Below are 14,796 nucleotides of genomic sequence, written 5' to 3'. Positions count from 1 at the left end.
TAAGAAATCAACCGAAGGACTTATATGCATGCATATAAGAATAACCAATGGACACAAAACACTAGGGGGGAAGGGGCTGGGGGAATGTCAAGGGGGGGGGGGAAGGAGACATATGTAATACTCTTTGTAATACTTCAAGAAATAAAAATTATTTAAAATAAATAAATAAATAAATACAGTTCCTCATGTTGTGATCCCCAACCATAAAATTATTTTCGTTGCTACTTCATACTGTAATGTTGCTACTGTTATGAATCGTCATGTAAATATCTGATATGCAGGATGGTCTTAGGCGACCCCTGTGAAAGGGTCGTTCGACCGCCAAAGGGGTTGCGACCCACAGGTTGAGAACCGCTGCTCTAGACAGAGTAGGCATATTCCTACCTGAACCCGTTTTCGCACATGGTCAGATATATGTTGCTTTCCCTCGAGTTTGAAGAGCATGTGACGTTACAGTTAAAGTTCTAAATACTTCATCACAAGGGAAATTAGTCAAGCACTCTGAAAGTGTTTTCACTCTTAATGTGGTGTACGGGGAGATATTAGAATAAGTTTAATCACTTTATCAGTCATTGTTTGCATCACTGTTGTTTTTATATCATGTTTTTGTTTTCATATCATGTTTCTGTTGTTTTCATATCATGTTTTTGTCATTTTTATATCATGCCTCTGTTGTTGTTATAGCCTTTTGTTACTGTTTATTAATAAATTTATATATTATTTTCATATACATTTTACTAATTTTCTTTCATCTCTCACCCTTCTATTATAGAGAAAGGGCAAATAGCAATATTAAAATATCTTTGCTAATTAATTACGTTTCTTAAAAAATATATATTTTATTGATTTTTTACAGAGAGGAAGGGTGAAGGATAGAGTTAGAAACATCAATGAGAGAGAAACATTGATCAGCTGCCTCCTGCACACTCTCCATTGGGGATGTGCCCGCAACCAAGGTATATGCCCTTGACTGGAATCGAACCTGGGACCTTTGAGTTCAAAGGCCGATGCTCTATCCACTGAGCCAAACCGGTTAGGGCAATTAATTCGCTTTTAATGTGCACGTACTTCGTGCACCGGGCTACTAGTTGTTTCATAAAAAGGAACACAAAGTAGAAAAGTTGCTGATGTCAGTGTAACACATAGCTCTAACAAAGTATATGTAGTCAAAGATTCCATAAAATGTTTAAAGATGCATTTTCTTTCTTTCTATTTTCAATATTGAAAATGTGCTTTTGAGAGGCCATTGGTTAATATGCATACACTTAAAATAAACCATTTTATTGTATTAAATAAGGATTCCTGTAGTTAAGTACAAATCAAAATGGAATTCACAAATTAGTAACTTAAATGGTATGACATTTACAGAAAGCGCATCTTTCTCATTTTCCATCTTGACACTATGCTGCTTTTTTGCTGTCTGTTACATTTTAAAAAATAAAACAGCCAAATATTTAAGTATTACCTACATTTAAAATTTTTGGTGATGGTTTGTATTTTAAAAAAAAACAGCTTCCTATGACTTGCCTCAAGTCTGGTGGAAATGCTTACAGGAACTAAGCTAATAACAAAAACCAAGAGAAGCACATTCAAAATACTGATTTACTTTGGTAGCAAACAGTTGTTCTTTGTAGACTAATGAAGGCAGACAAGACCCATTAAGGTGAAGTGGGCTATATCAAATACTCAACTGTTTACATAAAATTAAAAAAATTTTCTTTTAAAGAGCTAAGCCTCTGTATCCACTGATAGCAATGCAATATCTAGTTTGACTTGAAACAAAACAAATGTCCATTAGGAAAAAAAGCAATATTTTAATTTTATCCAATTCACTTTCATTCAATACTCCAGTAACATTTTCCTCCCAGTACAATACTCCCTCTTTATAAGGCTGTTCCTGGGAGACAGAAAGTTTAGGTTAATAAGGGAGTTAAGTTAGAGTAATTGCTTGCAGTTTAAACAGACAATAACTGTTTTGCTTCCCTCTTAATGTGCTAAATGGTTGTGTCTAAAAAAATATGCAATTCTTAGAAAGGTACCATTTCTGATTTTTTTAAAATTATCTGTAACCTTTGGAAACTAATTACATGAAACTACAGAATTAGCAAATGTCTTGAAATCTGTATATAAAACATAAGTTACGTCTAATTTCAAACTCTCATTTATTAGTGTACCACTCAATCTTAAAAAAAAAAAAAAAGTCGGCTCCAAAGATAGTCTTATATCATTCTTTAAAAAGGAAACTGTTCCTTTTAACTTTATACCCACCCCATACCCCAATTTCAAAACATATTATTTCATTGTCTTGGTCATGGACATTTCCAAGATGAGATTTTATATTTCGCTTGCATAGCTTCTGGTTATCAGAAAACCCATGCTTTCCTTTATTAAAGGAGTTTGGTCCTGCTGATGTTGGTGTATCCCTTCCAATATTCTTCATCCTCATCTTTGCTTCTGGAGGCATTTCCTCTGGTTCGCTATCTTCATCTTCATTAAAATCTGCTGCTACTGAAAGAGCTTTTGGAGCAAGAGTTGGAACAGTTTCTTTAGGTTTACCTGATCCAAGTTTGATGGATATGGCGGAGGCTTTCTTTGTCGTCTGACTACCTATGGCAAATCCAAACTTGGAGATCTTTGTAGGCTTTGTTGGGAGGTCTGCAGCTTCTTCAGCTGATCGCTTCTCAGCGCTGCGACTGGAACTTTCCCCTCCATTACTGGAAGAAACGGTCTTAGTTTTCACAGGTTTTTCTGCTTCTTCTTCAGGTCCTCTGGCAGCTCCAGCTCGCTGCGGCTTCTCCAGCTTCTGCTCTCCCACCTTCCCGTCCGCGCACCTAGGAGCTTCTTAACATCGACACTCTGAGTGCCAACTAATCAGAGACGTTGTACACTCCTTGGCATGAGCTATATTCTCATTTGTATTTGGTAAGAATTTTAAAAAGTACTTCCTTCCTGAAGGGCCACATGACAATCCGGATCAGGAGCTTTGACCAGGAAATTTCAGTTCTAGAATTCCTTCTAGGTAAACAAGCTGACAATGTGCAAAAATGGCTTCACAAAGATATGCATTGCAGCATACATTATAATAACGGTAAACTGGAAACAACCAATAGAAAAGTTGAAAGATGAGTTTTAACAGAAAAGGTTACTTTCTGTAAGTTAGGTATTTATATGTTATCCTATGTGTTAAGATTTTTAAGATTTGGAAATGTTTACACCAAAATGTCAACAATGAAAATCTTTTTTAAAAAAAAAATATTTTATTGATTTCAGAGAGGAAGGGAGAGGGAGAGAGAGAGAGAAACATTAATGATGAGAGAGAATCATGGATCGGCTGCCTCCTGCACACTTGATCCTGGGGATCGAGCCCGAAACCTGGGAATGTGCCCTTGGCTGGAATAGAACCCGGGACCCTTCAGTCTACAGGCCTACACTCTATCCACTGAGCCAAACTGGCTAGGGCAACAATGATAATCTTTTGGTGACAGAGTTATCTGTGACGCAAAATTTTTACTTTTTTATTTGCTTTATATGAATTATCTGGATTTTCTAATTTTTTTCTAAAATGAACATGTATTGCTGCCTGTCTGTATGTAATACTAGAGACCTAATACACAAAATTCATGCAAGAGTAGGACATCCTTCCCCCAGCTGCCGGCACCGGCTTCCCTCTGGCACCCAGGACGGAGTTTCATCCGAAAGGTTGTCCGCTCTAATTAGCATATGATGCTTTTATTATTATAGATTATTTTTTTAATCCTCACCTGAGGATTTGTTTTTATTGATTTTTAAATTTGATTTTAAAAAGAGAGAAACACTGATGTGAGAGAGAAAAGTTGATCAGTTGCACCTGGCCCAGGAATGAACCTGCAACCTAGGTATGTGTGCGCCCAGACCAGGAACTGAGCCTGCAACCTTTTGGCATAAGGGACAATGCTCCAAACAGCAGAGCCACCTGGCCAGGGATGTAATATTGTTTGTTAGGTAACACTTGCCAGTCAACCCAACTTTAAAAGATTGGAGGGTACTTTTAATGATAATTGCTAAATAAGTTTTGGTAAAAGTTCTAAATTCCTCGTGAGAAGTATTTACAGAGAACCCTATTTCTGAGGTCTGGCTGTCAACTATATCCTGTTTCCAATTCGTCTCTTCCCCAGGGGCCCTCGTGCCAGGAAAGCGCAGCACCCGCACGCCACTGCGGCCAGGACTCACCAGGTAGGCTCTCCAGAAGGACTGGATGCTCAGCGCCGCCTCCTCTTCGGTCAGCAGCAGGGACAGTGGGATGGGCGGCCGCGGGCTGGAAAGCAAGAAGAGGGCCATGTGCCCATGAGAACATCCTTCCGCTTCAGCAAGGCCTTCGACAGTATAGTGGCCTCACTGAGCAAGTGCCTCATCCATTCCCCTTCTTAGAAAGCAGCATGTCACTTCTGATAGAAAAGTTTAGACTTGAATTAGCATGTTTTTTGTCTCAACCAGCATAATCTTAAACCACTGCTAGCCTGCTCTGCTTTGTAGGACTGAGGCTGGTGAAGGTGCAGAGTAGTCCTGAAGGCGCAACACACGTTATTGGCACGAGTCCATGGAGACGGAGCCCGAGACAGAGCAGAAGGGCCTTCACACACTGCGCTGTGCCTGGCACATAATGAAGGGCTCTTCCCCGAACTTTCTATAGAAGGGAAATTAAGGAACCTATTTCCTAAAAGCAAAATGTTGGAATTTATCTCTGATCAGTGTATATTCCAGTTTAATGTGGCATTACATAATTCAAGAATATATGTAATTTCTACTACATCTTTTTTTAAATATTTTTATTAATTTCAGACAGGAAGGGAGAGGGAGAGAGAGAAAAACATCAATGATGAGAATCATTGATCTGCTCCCTCCTGCATGCCCGCCTGATCGAGCTTGCAGCCTGGGCGTGTGCCCTGATTGGCAACTGAACCATGACCTCCTCATTCATAGGTCAACACTCAACCACTGAACCATGCCACCTGGGCAGCCATGGTTTTTAAATATGGGACTTATGATCAAGAATCACACCCCAATCTGAAAAATCCAATAGCAGATACTGTCAACTGACCCAACACTTGAGACTTTTCATTGCTTATTAAGATACTAGAGCCCTAACTAGTTTGGCTCAGTGGACAGAGCATCAGCCTGCAGACTGAAGGGTCCCAGGTTCGATTCCGGTCAAGGTCATGTACCTTGGTTGCGGGCACATCCCCCGTGGGGGGTGCGCAGGAGGCAGCTGGTCGATGTTTCTCTCTCATCGATGTTTATAACTCTCTATCCCTCTCCCTTCCTCTCTGTAAAAAATTCAATAAAATATTTTTTTTAAAAAAGATACTAGAGCAGTGATGGCGAACCTATGACACGCGTGTCAGAGGTGACACGCGAACTCATTTTTTTGGTTGATTTTTCTTTGTTAAATGGCATGTAAATATATAAAATAAATATCAAAAATATAAATCTTTGTTTTACTATGGTTGCAAATATCAAAAAATTTCTATATGTGACATGGCGCCAGAGTTAAGTCAGGGTTTTTCAAAATGCTGACACGCCGAGTTCAAAAGGTTTGCCATCAGTGTACTAGAGGCTTAGTGCATGAAATTTATGCATGGGTGGGGTCCCTAGGCCTGGCCAGCAATCAGGGCCTATCGGGGCCATCTTGCCCAGTCCTGATTGGGGCCGGTCCAGCTGGGGCCTGCTGGATTTGGGGAGGGACCAGGGGAAGTTGGCTGGCTGTGGGAGGTTGGCTGTGGGAGCGCACTGACCACTAGGGGACAGCTCCTGCATTGAGCGTCTGCCCCCTGGTGGTCAGTGCGCATCATAGCAATTGATAGACCAGTCATTAGTTCATAATGGTCTCTTAGGCTTTTCTGTGTGAGGGTTAATTTGCATATTACCTCTTTATTATATAGGAGGACTAGAGGCCTGGTGCATGAAATTCGTGCATGGGGGGAGGTCCCTCAGCCAGGCCTGCACCCTCTCGCAATCCAGGACCACTGGTTCCTAACTGCTTGCCTGACTGCCTGCCTGATCACCCCTAACCACTCTGCCTGGCTGCCTGATCGCCCCTAACTGCTCGCCTGCCTGCCTCATCACCCCTAACCACCTCTGCCTTGGCCCTGCTCCAGCTGGCCACAGGCACCCAGGACCCAGGCTTCCCTCCCTCTGGCCAGCTGCAGGCACCCGGGACCCCGGGTGGCTTCATCCGGGCCCTGGCTTTGTCAGGAAGGACGTCTGGAATGATGTCCAGAAGACGTCTAATCTATCTGGTCTAATCAGCATATTACCCTTTTATTAGCATATTACCCATACTATCTATTATAGATAGACTAGGGGCCCAGTGCACGAAATTTGTGCACTGGGTGTGTGTGTGGGGGGGGAGTGTCCCTCAGCCCAGCCTGCGCCCTCTCACATACTGGGAGCCCTCAGGCGTTGACCCCCATCACCCTCCAGTCGCAGGATCGGCCCCTTGCCCAGGCCTGACGCCTCCACCAGAGGTGTCAGGCTTGGACAGGGGACCCCCATCTCCCCCTGATCACTGGCTCTGGCCCCCGCCCAGGCCTGAGGCCTCTGGCCCAGGAATCATGCCTGGGCAGGGGACCCCCATCTTCCTCTGATCACTTGCTCCACCCCCCGCCCAAGCCTGACGCCTCTGACCCAGGCTTCAGGCCTGGGCAAGGGGACCATCATATCCCCCCAATCCCCGGCTCCGCCCCCCACCCAGGCCTGATGCCTCGGCCAGAGGAGTTGACCCTCATCACCCTCCGATCACCAATCACCAGATCGGCCCCTTGACCAGGCCTGAGGCCTCCGGCATAGGTGTCAGGCCTGGGCAGGGGACCCCCAGCTCCCCACGGTTGCAGGCTCCGCCCCTGCCCAGGCCTAACACCTCTGGCTGAGGCGTCCAGCCCGGGCAGCGGGGACCCACAACTGCAGCGGCCCCGCGATCATGGGCTTCGCTTTTGGCCCAGGCAAGGGACCCCTAGCTCCTGGGACTGCCAGCTTCGACCGTGCCCAGCTCCCATCGCTGGCTCCACCCCTACTTCCTGCTATCACTGGCCAGGGCGGCAAAGGCACCTGATTCTCTGATCATGGCTGGGGGTCAGGGCAAAGGCGGCCCCAGGGCCACCTTTGCCCTGCCCCCCAGCTCTTAGCTCCCCCCTGGGTTTCCAATCACTGTCAGTGGCAGGGGGCTTCTTCCTGCTTTCCCTTTCACCTCCCTGCATTGTGCCTACATATGCAAATTAACCGCCATCTTGTTGGCAGTTAACTGCCAATCTTAGTTGGCAGTTAATTTGCATATAGCCCTGATTAGCCAATGAAAAGGGTATCGTCGTACGCCAATTACCATTTTTCTCTTTTATTAGATAGGAGGATAGTAGAACAAGCGCAGCTGGTTGGGGGTGTGCAGGAAGCAGTCGATCAATGATTGTCTCTCATCATTGACGTTTCTATCTCTCTCTCCCTCTCCCTTCCTCTCTGAAAGCAATAAAAATATATTTAAAACAAACAAAAAAAAACATGGCTAAATTCTCTTTTTATTTTCTCCTAAAGCTTTATAGAGATCCTAACTGCTGATAAGAACTTACAAGTCTGAATTACTGTTGGTTCCTTATGTTTCCCCAAAACACAGCAACCTCTGAAGAGCAGAAGGCAAAGCATTTCAAATGCAGTTCAAACACACAGTTTCTGCGAGTCCATGGCCACACAGAGGCTGCGCCAGGGCAGGAGCCCCAGACCTGACTTTGGACGCCAGGGACTCCCAATGCCCTGGCCTTGACTCTCCCTACGATGCCATCACCTGACGTTACTGTAAGCCCATGTACAGAGAGGTTGAGTAACCTGTCCACAATCACACAGCTTCTAGTGGCCTAGTCAGGGCCCAGGCTCCCTCCCAATGCCATGCTCACACCAGACCTCAGCAGGGCAGACCCTGGCAGCAGCCACTCTGGCACAGACGGCCAAGTTGATTGGCAACAATGCAGGATCCGACTTAAAAATCACCACCCCTACCCCGCCACAAAAACCTCGCCCTGTGCACATGTCTGTGTGAGGGCAGGAATGCTGTCTAGAATTATTACAGAATCAAAGAAATCCCAGCCAGGCGTGTTGTGCTGGCCTTGAGGACACTTGGAGTGGGCAGTGCCGCAGCCTTTCCTCCTGGAGCCTCTTCTACTTCTGCATGCGGTGAGGTGGGGTCTCTCCCTGCCGCTCTGTCCCTGCTGATGGGAAGGATGTGGGGCTTTCTCCTTCAGGGCCTGCTTGCTCCCATTTCTCCCTCTCAGGCAGGCGTTCTTTGGGCTGCGAGGGGGCATCTGTATTTTGCTGGGGGCCGGCCCTGGAGATGTGTCAGCTCCCGGCTTTCCACTTAATGCCTCTCTTCACCCACTGTCCTTATTCTGTGACACCAACAAATCCCACCCCGTAAGTAATTCTCCTTCACCAGTTAAAAGGCAGTGGTTTCTAGGAAGATCTGTTTCCCAGGACTGGGGTGTCAGCAGGGACCTGGGAGAATGATGCCACCATACCGTGGGTTAGCACCTGCTGGCATCCACTGGGGCCTCTGGGCCCTCCCTCAGAACCCACTCCTGTGCTCAGCCATGCGGCCCTTCCCCTCCTCACGTGCCCTCCCCCTCGGGTCCTCCTGCACCAGCCAGGGCGCTGTGTAGTGGGCAGGTGGCTCTCTGCTCAAGGGCACCCCAATGGGCGGAGAGCCCAACTCTGAGCCTGATGTCAAGGGTGAGAGCTGACCTGCCCTGGGCTGGGAGTGTCTTTTCCTAATTTGCTCAAAGGCACCTTAGGGCTGGGGGCCTGACACCTCTTTTCCTAACTCCCCTGTTCTTTCTTCCCGTCTCTCTGCCACTGCTAGTGAGAGATGTCCTCTGCTTACATCAGGGCCCAGGAGGTCTGTGCATCGTCCTTTCTAGTCCTTGGCCACTTTGGAGAGAGAGCTGTGAATATCTAATTAAGACCCAAACGCCAGCTGAACCAAAAGCCTCACCAGGACAGACATGGCCTGTTGGCTCCTCCAGGCCATTCGGCACTTGGGACCCGCTGGCTGAGGAGACACGCAATGATGCTGTGGAATAAGCCTCGGTGCCCGGCAGAGGGGCCACCCATTTCCCACCCACCATTTCCCCAACCTTCACATTAACAATGAGCTCTGTGCTTCCTCCTCTGCGTGAAGAAACTGAGGCTCAGAGGAGCGAAGGGACTCGTTCGAGGTCACTAACCGCTTTCTGCCGAGAATGCAAACTGGCCCGGGAACCCAGAGGACAGCCCGAGAGGAGCAGGCAGCTCCCGGCCGCCAGGGAGGAGAGGGTCCCCAGCTGCAGGTCAAACAGAGGAAACCCTGCCACCTGCCTAGACGACAATGGGGGGAAAGCCGCATCGCAGACAATGGCCGGTGCCAGCAGGGCACGCGCAGCTGCCACCTGTACCTGGGACATGACGGCGCCTCTCCATTCAGCTGCGATTTTCGTATAATATTTTCACCACTGGTGCCACGAAACCCTCAAAGGACTAGTCCTCCTGTCCTGGAGCAGCAGGAGAAAGGAAGCTGCAGTCTGGGCCAGCAGGTGGGCCAGCAACAGAGGGCAGACAAAGGGCTCTCACCAAGAAGGGATGCTCCCGCTCCACACCACAGGGATGCTTCCACAGGCGGCGTGAGGCTCTAAGGGCCTTTAAGCAGTCACACGAGGCCGCCTTTAGTGACATCCCCGCTGTCATGGCTAAATAAGGGGTGTGGTCTAGTTCTCAAATCCAGACGGAGTACAAGAAAGCCCATGTCAGTCAGGCCAAAGGCCAGGGCGTCATCGTCAGAGAGGAGACGGGGAACCACCCAGCACCTCAGGTGGCCGCCTGCAATCAAAGAAGGCGTCTCTTTTGGAATCAGTGCAACCGGCTTCGGCTCCAGTGAAAATAGACTGAGTGGAGGCGACCACTCACCCGGGGACAAGGGAGAGCAGAGGAGCCAGCTGGCCACAGGGGCAGGAGCGGCGGCTCCCGGGGGCAGTCAGGTGTCCCGTCTGCGGCCAGCCCACCCTGAGCACCCCAGCTCGTCTGAGTACGACGTCCCCGAGCACAGAGCCTTGCACATCCCCAGGGCACAGCGGTGCTGCCGAGGACTTTTCCAAGAAGAATTTCACTGGAAATGCTCATTCGTCAGGTTCTTTTTTCCCAATTAATTCATGTGAATTAAATATGTCTGAGTCTCAAGAATCAGTGCTTGAATTCTGAGAAGGAACAAGAATTATTTTTCTGAGTGTGTGTGAATAAACCCTTCCCACCTTGGGGAAGCTGTGCAAAAGACCTGCAGGACCAAGGAAGACATAGCATGCTTACAAAACACGCACGGGAACCTGAGAATCTGGTTTTTATTTATTTCTCCACCAGTTCTAAGGCCAGATGTACCATCCAAATGGCATTTAAGTACAAAGCAGGAAGGAAAAAGGCTTGCTTTATTTTTTTTTAAAATTAAATCTTTATTGTTCAGATTATTACATTTGTTCCTCTTTTTTTCCCCGCCATAACTCCCCTCCTCCCAGTTCCCACCCCACCCTCCGCCCTCACTCCCCACCCACTGTCCTCATCCATAGTTGCACGATTTTTGTCCAGTCTCTTCCCACATCTCCCACACCCCTTTCCCCCACAAGAATAGTCAGTCCATTCCCTTTCTATGTCCCTGATTCTATTATAATCAACAGTTCATTCTGTTCATCAGATTATTTATTCACTTGATTCTTAGATTCACTTGTTGATAGATGCATATTTGTTGTTCATAATTTGTATCTTTACCTTTTTCTTCCTCTTCCTCTTCTTAAAGGATACCTTTCAGCATTTCATATAATCCTGCTTTGGTGGTGATGAACTCCTTTAGCTTTTCCTTATCTGTGAAGCTCTTTATCTGACCTTCAATTCTGAATGATAGCTTTGCTGGATAAAGTAATCTTGGTTGTAGGTTCTTGGTATTCATCACTTTGAATATTTCTTGCCACTCCCTTCTGGCCTGCAAAGTTTCTGTTGAGAAATCAGCTGACAGTCGTATGGGTATTCCCTTGTAGGTAACTGAGTTTCTTTCTCTTGCTGTTTTTAAGATTCTTTCTTTATCTTTTGCTCTTGGCATTTTAATTATGATGTGTCTTGGTGTGGTCCTCTTTGGATTCCTTTTGTTTGGGGTTCTCCGCGCTTCTTGGACCTGTAAGTCCATTTCTTTCACCAGGTGGGGGAAGTTTTCTGTCATTATTTCTTCAAATAGGTTTTCAATATCTTGCTCTCTCTCATCTTCTGGCACCCCTATAATTCTGATGTTGGTATGCTTGAAGCTGTCCCAGAGGCTCCTTACACTATCCTCACATTTTTGGATTCTTTTTTCATTTTGCTTTTCCGGTTGGATGTTTTTTGCTTCCTCGCATTTCAAATCATTGACTTGATTCTTGCGCTCCTCTGGTCTGCTGTCGGGCGTCTGTATAATATTCATTATTTCAGTCTGTGTGTGCTTAATTTCTAGTTGGTTCCCCAATATAAGATCGAGGGTCTTATTAGTTTTCGTGTAGATCTCATTAAGTTTATCGGCAGCTTCTAAACAGTTCTTGAGAGACCTTAAAAGTATGGTTCTGAACTCTATATCTTCCTTTGACAATTTTGTCCTGTTTCTTTGTCTCCGCATTTTGTTATGCTTCCTTGGTGCACCCCCTAGTGGTCTTTGTTCGCAGTCTTATAGATAAATCTTGATTGTTGTAGCTAATTCCAGGGAGGGTTTGACCTCCAGGCCAAGTGGCTATGAGAATCAGCTGTGTCAGCAGTGAGAGAACTTCTGTCCTCTAGGGAGGTGCTAATCTAGCCTTTGCCTGAGGCTATCCGGCAAATGCCTCTGTGCAGGGCTTGGGCGGGGCGGGTAGCACAGGATCAACAGGGTGGGCCGGAGAGAGCAGTTATGGCGGCTCTCAGTCCTGTCCCCAGGGGCTCTGCCTCTCTGAGTCCCAGCACCCGCTGCAAAGCTCGGAGAGAAAGCTGCACTCGCTCTGACCGAAGCCAGACAGTCCCGCTTCTTCCGTTTGAGTCTGGGTCCCTAAAGACTCGCCCTGATCTGGAGCTCAGAGTCTGCGACTCCCTCCCGATTGAAAACAACAACCGCGCCCTCCGCCGCCAGCCCGCTCCGCGCACTCCGCACCTCAGAATTTGACTTCAGCACTGCGCCTCCTCTGAGTGTCCGTGTGCGTTTCTCTTTCCTCCTAGTTGTAGGACTTCCACTCAGCCAGCGTTCCTGTGGTTCTGGGTGATGTCCCTTCCGTTTTTTGGTTTCACTTTTGAAGTAGTTGTTCAAAGCAGCAAACTCCGGCGTTAACCTATGCCGCCATCTTGGTTCTCTTTTTTTTTTTTTTTTTTAAATATATTTTATTGATTTTTTACAGAGAAGAAGGGAGAGAGATAGAGAGTTAGAAACATCAATGAGAGAGAAACATCGATCACCTGCCTCCTGCACATCTCCCACTGGGGATGTGCCTGCAACCCAGGTACATGCCCTTGACCGGAATCGAACCTGGGACCTTTCAGTCCGCAGGCCGACGCTCTATCCACTGAGCCAAACCGGTTTTGGCAGAAAAAGGCTTGCTTTATACTGAAAATTAAATCTCAGGACCCAGACTCCGCCCACAGTGCATTTGGAAACGAGAGCACAACCGGTGCAAAGCCGTTGACCACAGGACACAGCGCCTGACTCAACCACGTTCAGAGAGCCTTTCGCGGCCCCGATTTCATACCGTCTACCTGTGTTCAGTGCATGAGGAGGCCCACCCTGCCGCCAGCCTTCACTGGTTTCCAAACAGTCTTGCTGAAGACATCAGTCTTGAATAGTGAACCAGCAATGTCTGGAAGAAGTCCACTAGGCTCACTGGGGTGGTGTGCCCATCTGGATGGAGAGGCCAGCCACTAGGGTGGGTTAGTTCAAGCTCAGCTCCATGATGGTAGGGACAGTGCCAACCCCAGATGCCTGGCTCTGGAGGATTAAGCACTTGAGAAGTCACAGTCACTAGGGCAGGGGTCCTCAAACTTTTTAAACAGGGGGCCAGTTCACTGTCCTTCAGACCGTTGGAGGGCCGGACTATAGTTTAAAAAAAAAACTAGTCGGCTGCTAAACAACAGGCAGCGGCAGCAACAACACCCGGCAGGCCGGATAAATGTTTTCGGCGGGCCGCATGTGGCCCGCGGGCCGTAGTTTGAGGACCCCTGCACTAGGGTGTGATCTTGCTGCCCCGCTCAGTCACTGCCCCTGAAGACCGACAAGCAGTCATTACCCTGCACCCGGCTGAATCACTCGGCGAGGCAAACCCAGAGTTGAGTGCCATTTCCCTTCCCTGGAAGCTGCCCTGGGCCAGGGGCCAGCCCTCACTGCCCACCTGCTGCCGGCCTCAGGCTCACCCTGCAGGTGAACTCGGGTGGGCAGACAAGCTCTTTGGTAAATCTGCCCAGACTGCGATGGAGAGCCCAGGCGGGGTTGGCAGGGAGGGTAAAGGGAGGGGCAGACCGCCTTCCTTGCACCGGCAAGAGAGGACCTTCCCACCCACTCCAACCCCTTTGAGGGACCCAAACTTGTTTTCTGCCATGGATGCCTTTCCACCATGGCAACTGGGAGTCCTTCTCGGAATAGTGTTTGAAAAACATGAAGGTAAATAAGATTAAAAAGCAAACCAAGCCCTGGCCGGTTTGGCTCAGTGTATAGAGTGTAGGCCTGCGGACTCAGGGTCCTGGGTTCGGTTCCGGTCAAGGGCACATGCCCGGGTTGTGGCTCCATTCCCAGTGGGGGGCATGCGGGAGGCAGCCGATTGGTGGTTCCCTTTCATCATTGATGTCTCTCTCTCTTCCTCTCCCTTCCTCTTTGAAATCAATAAAAATGTTTTTTAAAAAAAGCAAACCAATTATATTGAAATACAATGATCAAAATGTGTTAAAGGTTAGTGACATAGCAACACATGTGCTTCTGAATTACGCAGGAAGTAAGGAGAGCAGTTTGGCTCCGTGAGCCATGCGATTTGAAAGGAGCAGCGAGTGTGAATGGCACCCTGCGATCACTGCACCTCTGGCCTGTGAGTGAGCATCCCTGACGGCTGTTAGTGACATGGCACGGGTGCTGCGTGCAGACAGAGGCGAGTGGGAGCAGAGGGCACCCCTTCTTCAGGGATCCCTGAATCAGGAGGCTGTGGCGGGGGCGGGGCAAGGGGGAACGATCAGTCTTACTCCCAGGATGGCCCTGATGATTAAGGCTTTAAAAATAAGCAAGAGGAATCCAAATAGTGAATGAGACTATCTAACAGAGTGACCCGCCCTGACTGTTGTGGGTCAGTGGACAGCGTTGGCCCACGGACTGAAGGGTCCCGGGTTCGATTCCGGTCAAGGACCCATGCCTCGGTTGCAGGCTTCATCCCTGGACTGGGTGTGTGAGGAAGGCAATCCATCGAGGTGTCTTGCTCACATTGGTGTTTCTCTCTGTGTCTCTCACCCACCCTCCCACTCTCTCTAAAAATCAATGGAAGTTATGGAATTTGGCCCCCAAAGTCATTAAAGGGCAGCTTCCCAAACGGAAGAGAGATTCCGTGCTCTATAGTGGGGCAGGTACTGGGGACAAAAACAAATAAAGGTTCATATTTTATCCCCAGTAAGTTGTGCTCCTTCACTAAACCCATTACGTTTTCCAAACGGAGCTTGTCTTCCCCCGTCATTGCAGTAAATGGCTCCCACACAGCGGCTCAGGCCGAAGCCTCCAAGCAATGCTGGGCTTCTCTCCCACATCCC

At 47.9% G+C, this 14,796-nt stretch overlaps 2 protein-coding genes across 4 annotated transcripts in view; both read right to left on the bottom strand.

Moving 5' to 3' along the window:
- IQCK (IQ motif containing K) overlaps nt 1–14,796 on the bottom strand; it is a 142,736-nt gene that overhangs the window by 67,218 nt on the left and 60,722 nt on the right. The window contains exons 7-8 of one of the 3 annotated variants that reach the window (XM_059691987.1): nt 4,210–4,294; nt 2,827–3,093 (exon numbers count right to left, since the gene is read on the bottom strand). The exons of 1 other annotated variant lie outside the window; for it this stretch is intronic. In XM_059691987.1, the coding sequence (XP_059547970.1) occupies nt 3,016–3,093; nt 4,210–4,294 (163 nt within the window). In that variant the 3' untranslated portion in view covers nt 2,827–3,015. Of the gene's footprint in view, nt 1–2,826; nt 3,094–4,209; nt 4,295–14,796 lie in introns of those variants that run through there. One more of the 3 variants, XM_059691986.1, reaches the window with a different exon arrangement.
- LOC132232475 (PEST proteolytic signal-containing nuclear protein-like) lies at nt 1,198–2,898 on the bottom strand. The gene is made up of 2 exons (XM_059691891.1): nt 2,880–2,898; nt 1,198–2,838 (listed from the first exon to the last, which is right to left on the bottom strand). The coding sequence occupies exons 1-2, from the start codon at nt 2,896–2,898 to the stop codon at nt 2,225–2,227; spliced, it is 633 nt and encodes a 210-aa protein (XP_059547874.1). The 3' UTR covers nt 1,198–2,224.

The sequence above is a fragment of the Myotis daubentonii genome, chromosome 4, assembly GCF_963259705.1.
Source record: "Myotis daubentonii chromosome 4, mMyoDau2.1, whole genome shotgun sequence".
Lineage (NCBI taxonomy): Eukaryota > Metazoa > Chordata > Mammalia > Chiroptera > Vespertilionidae > Myotis > Myotis daubentonii.
The sequence above is the reverse complement of the archived record's forward strand: the minus strand, read 5'-3'. Positions and strand labels throughout refer to the sequence as shown.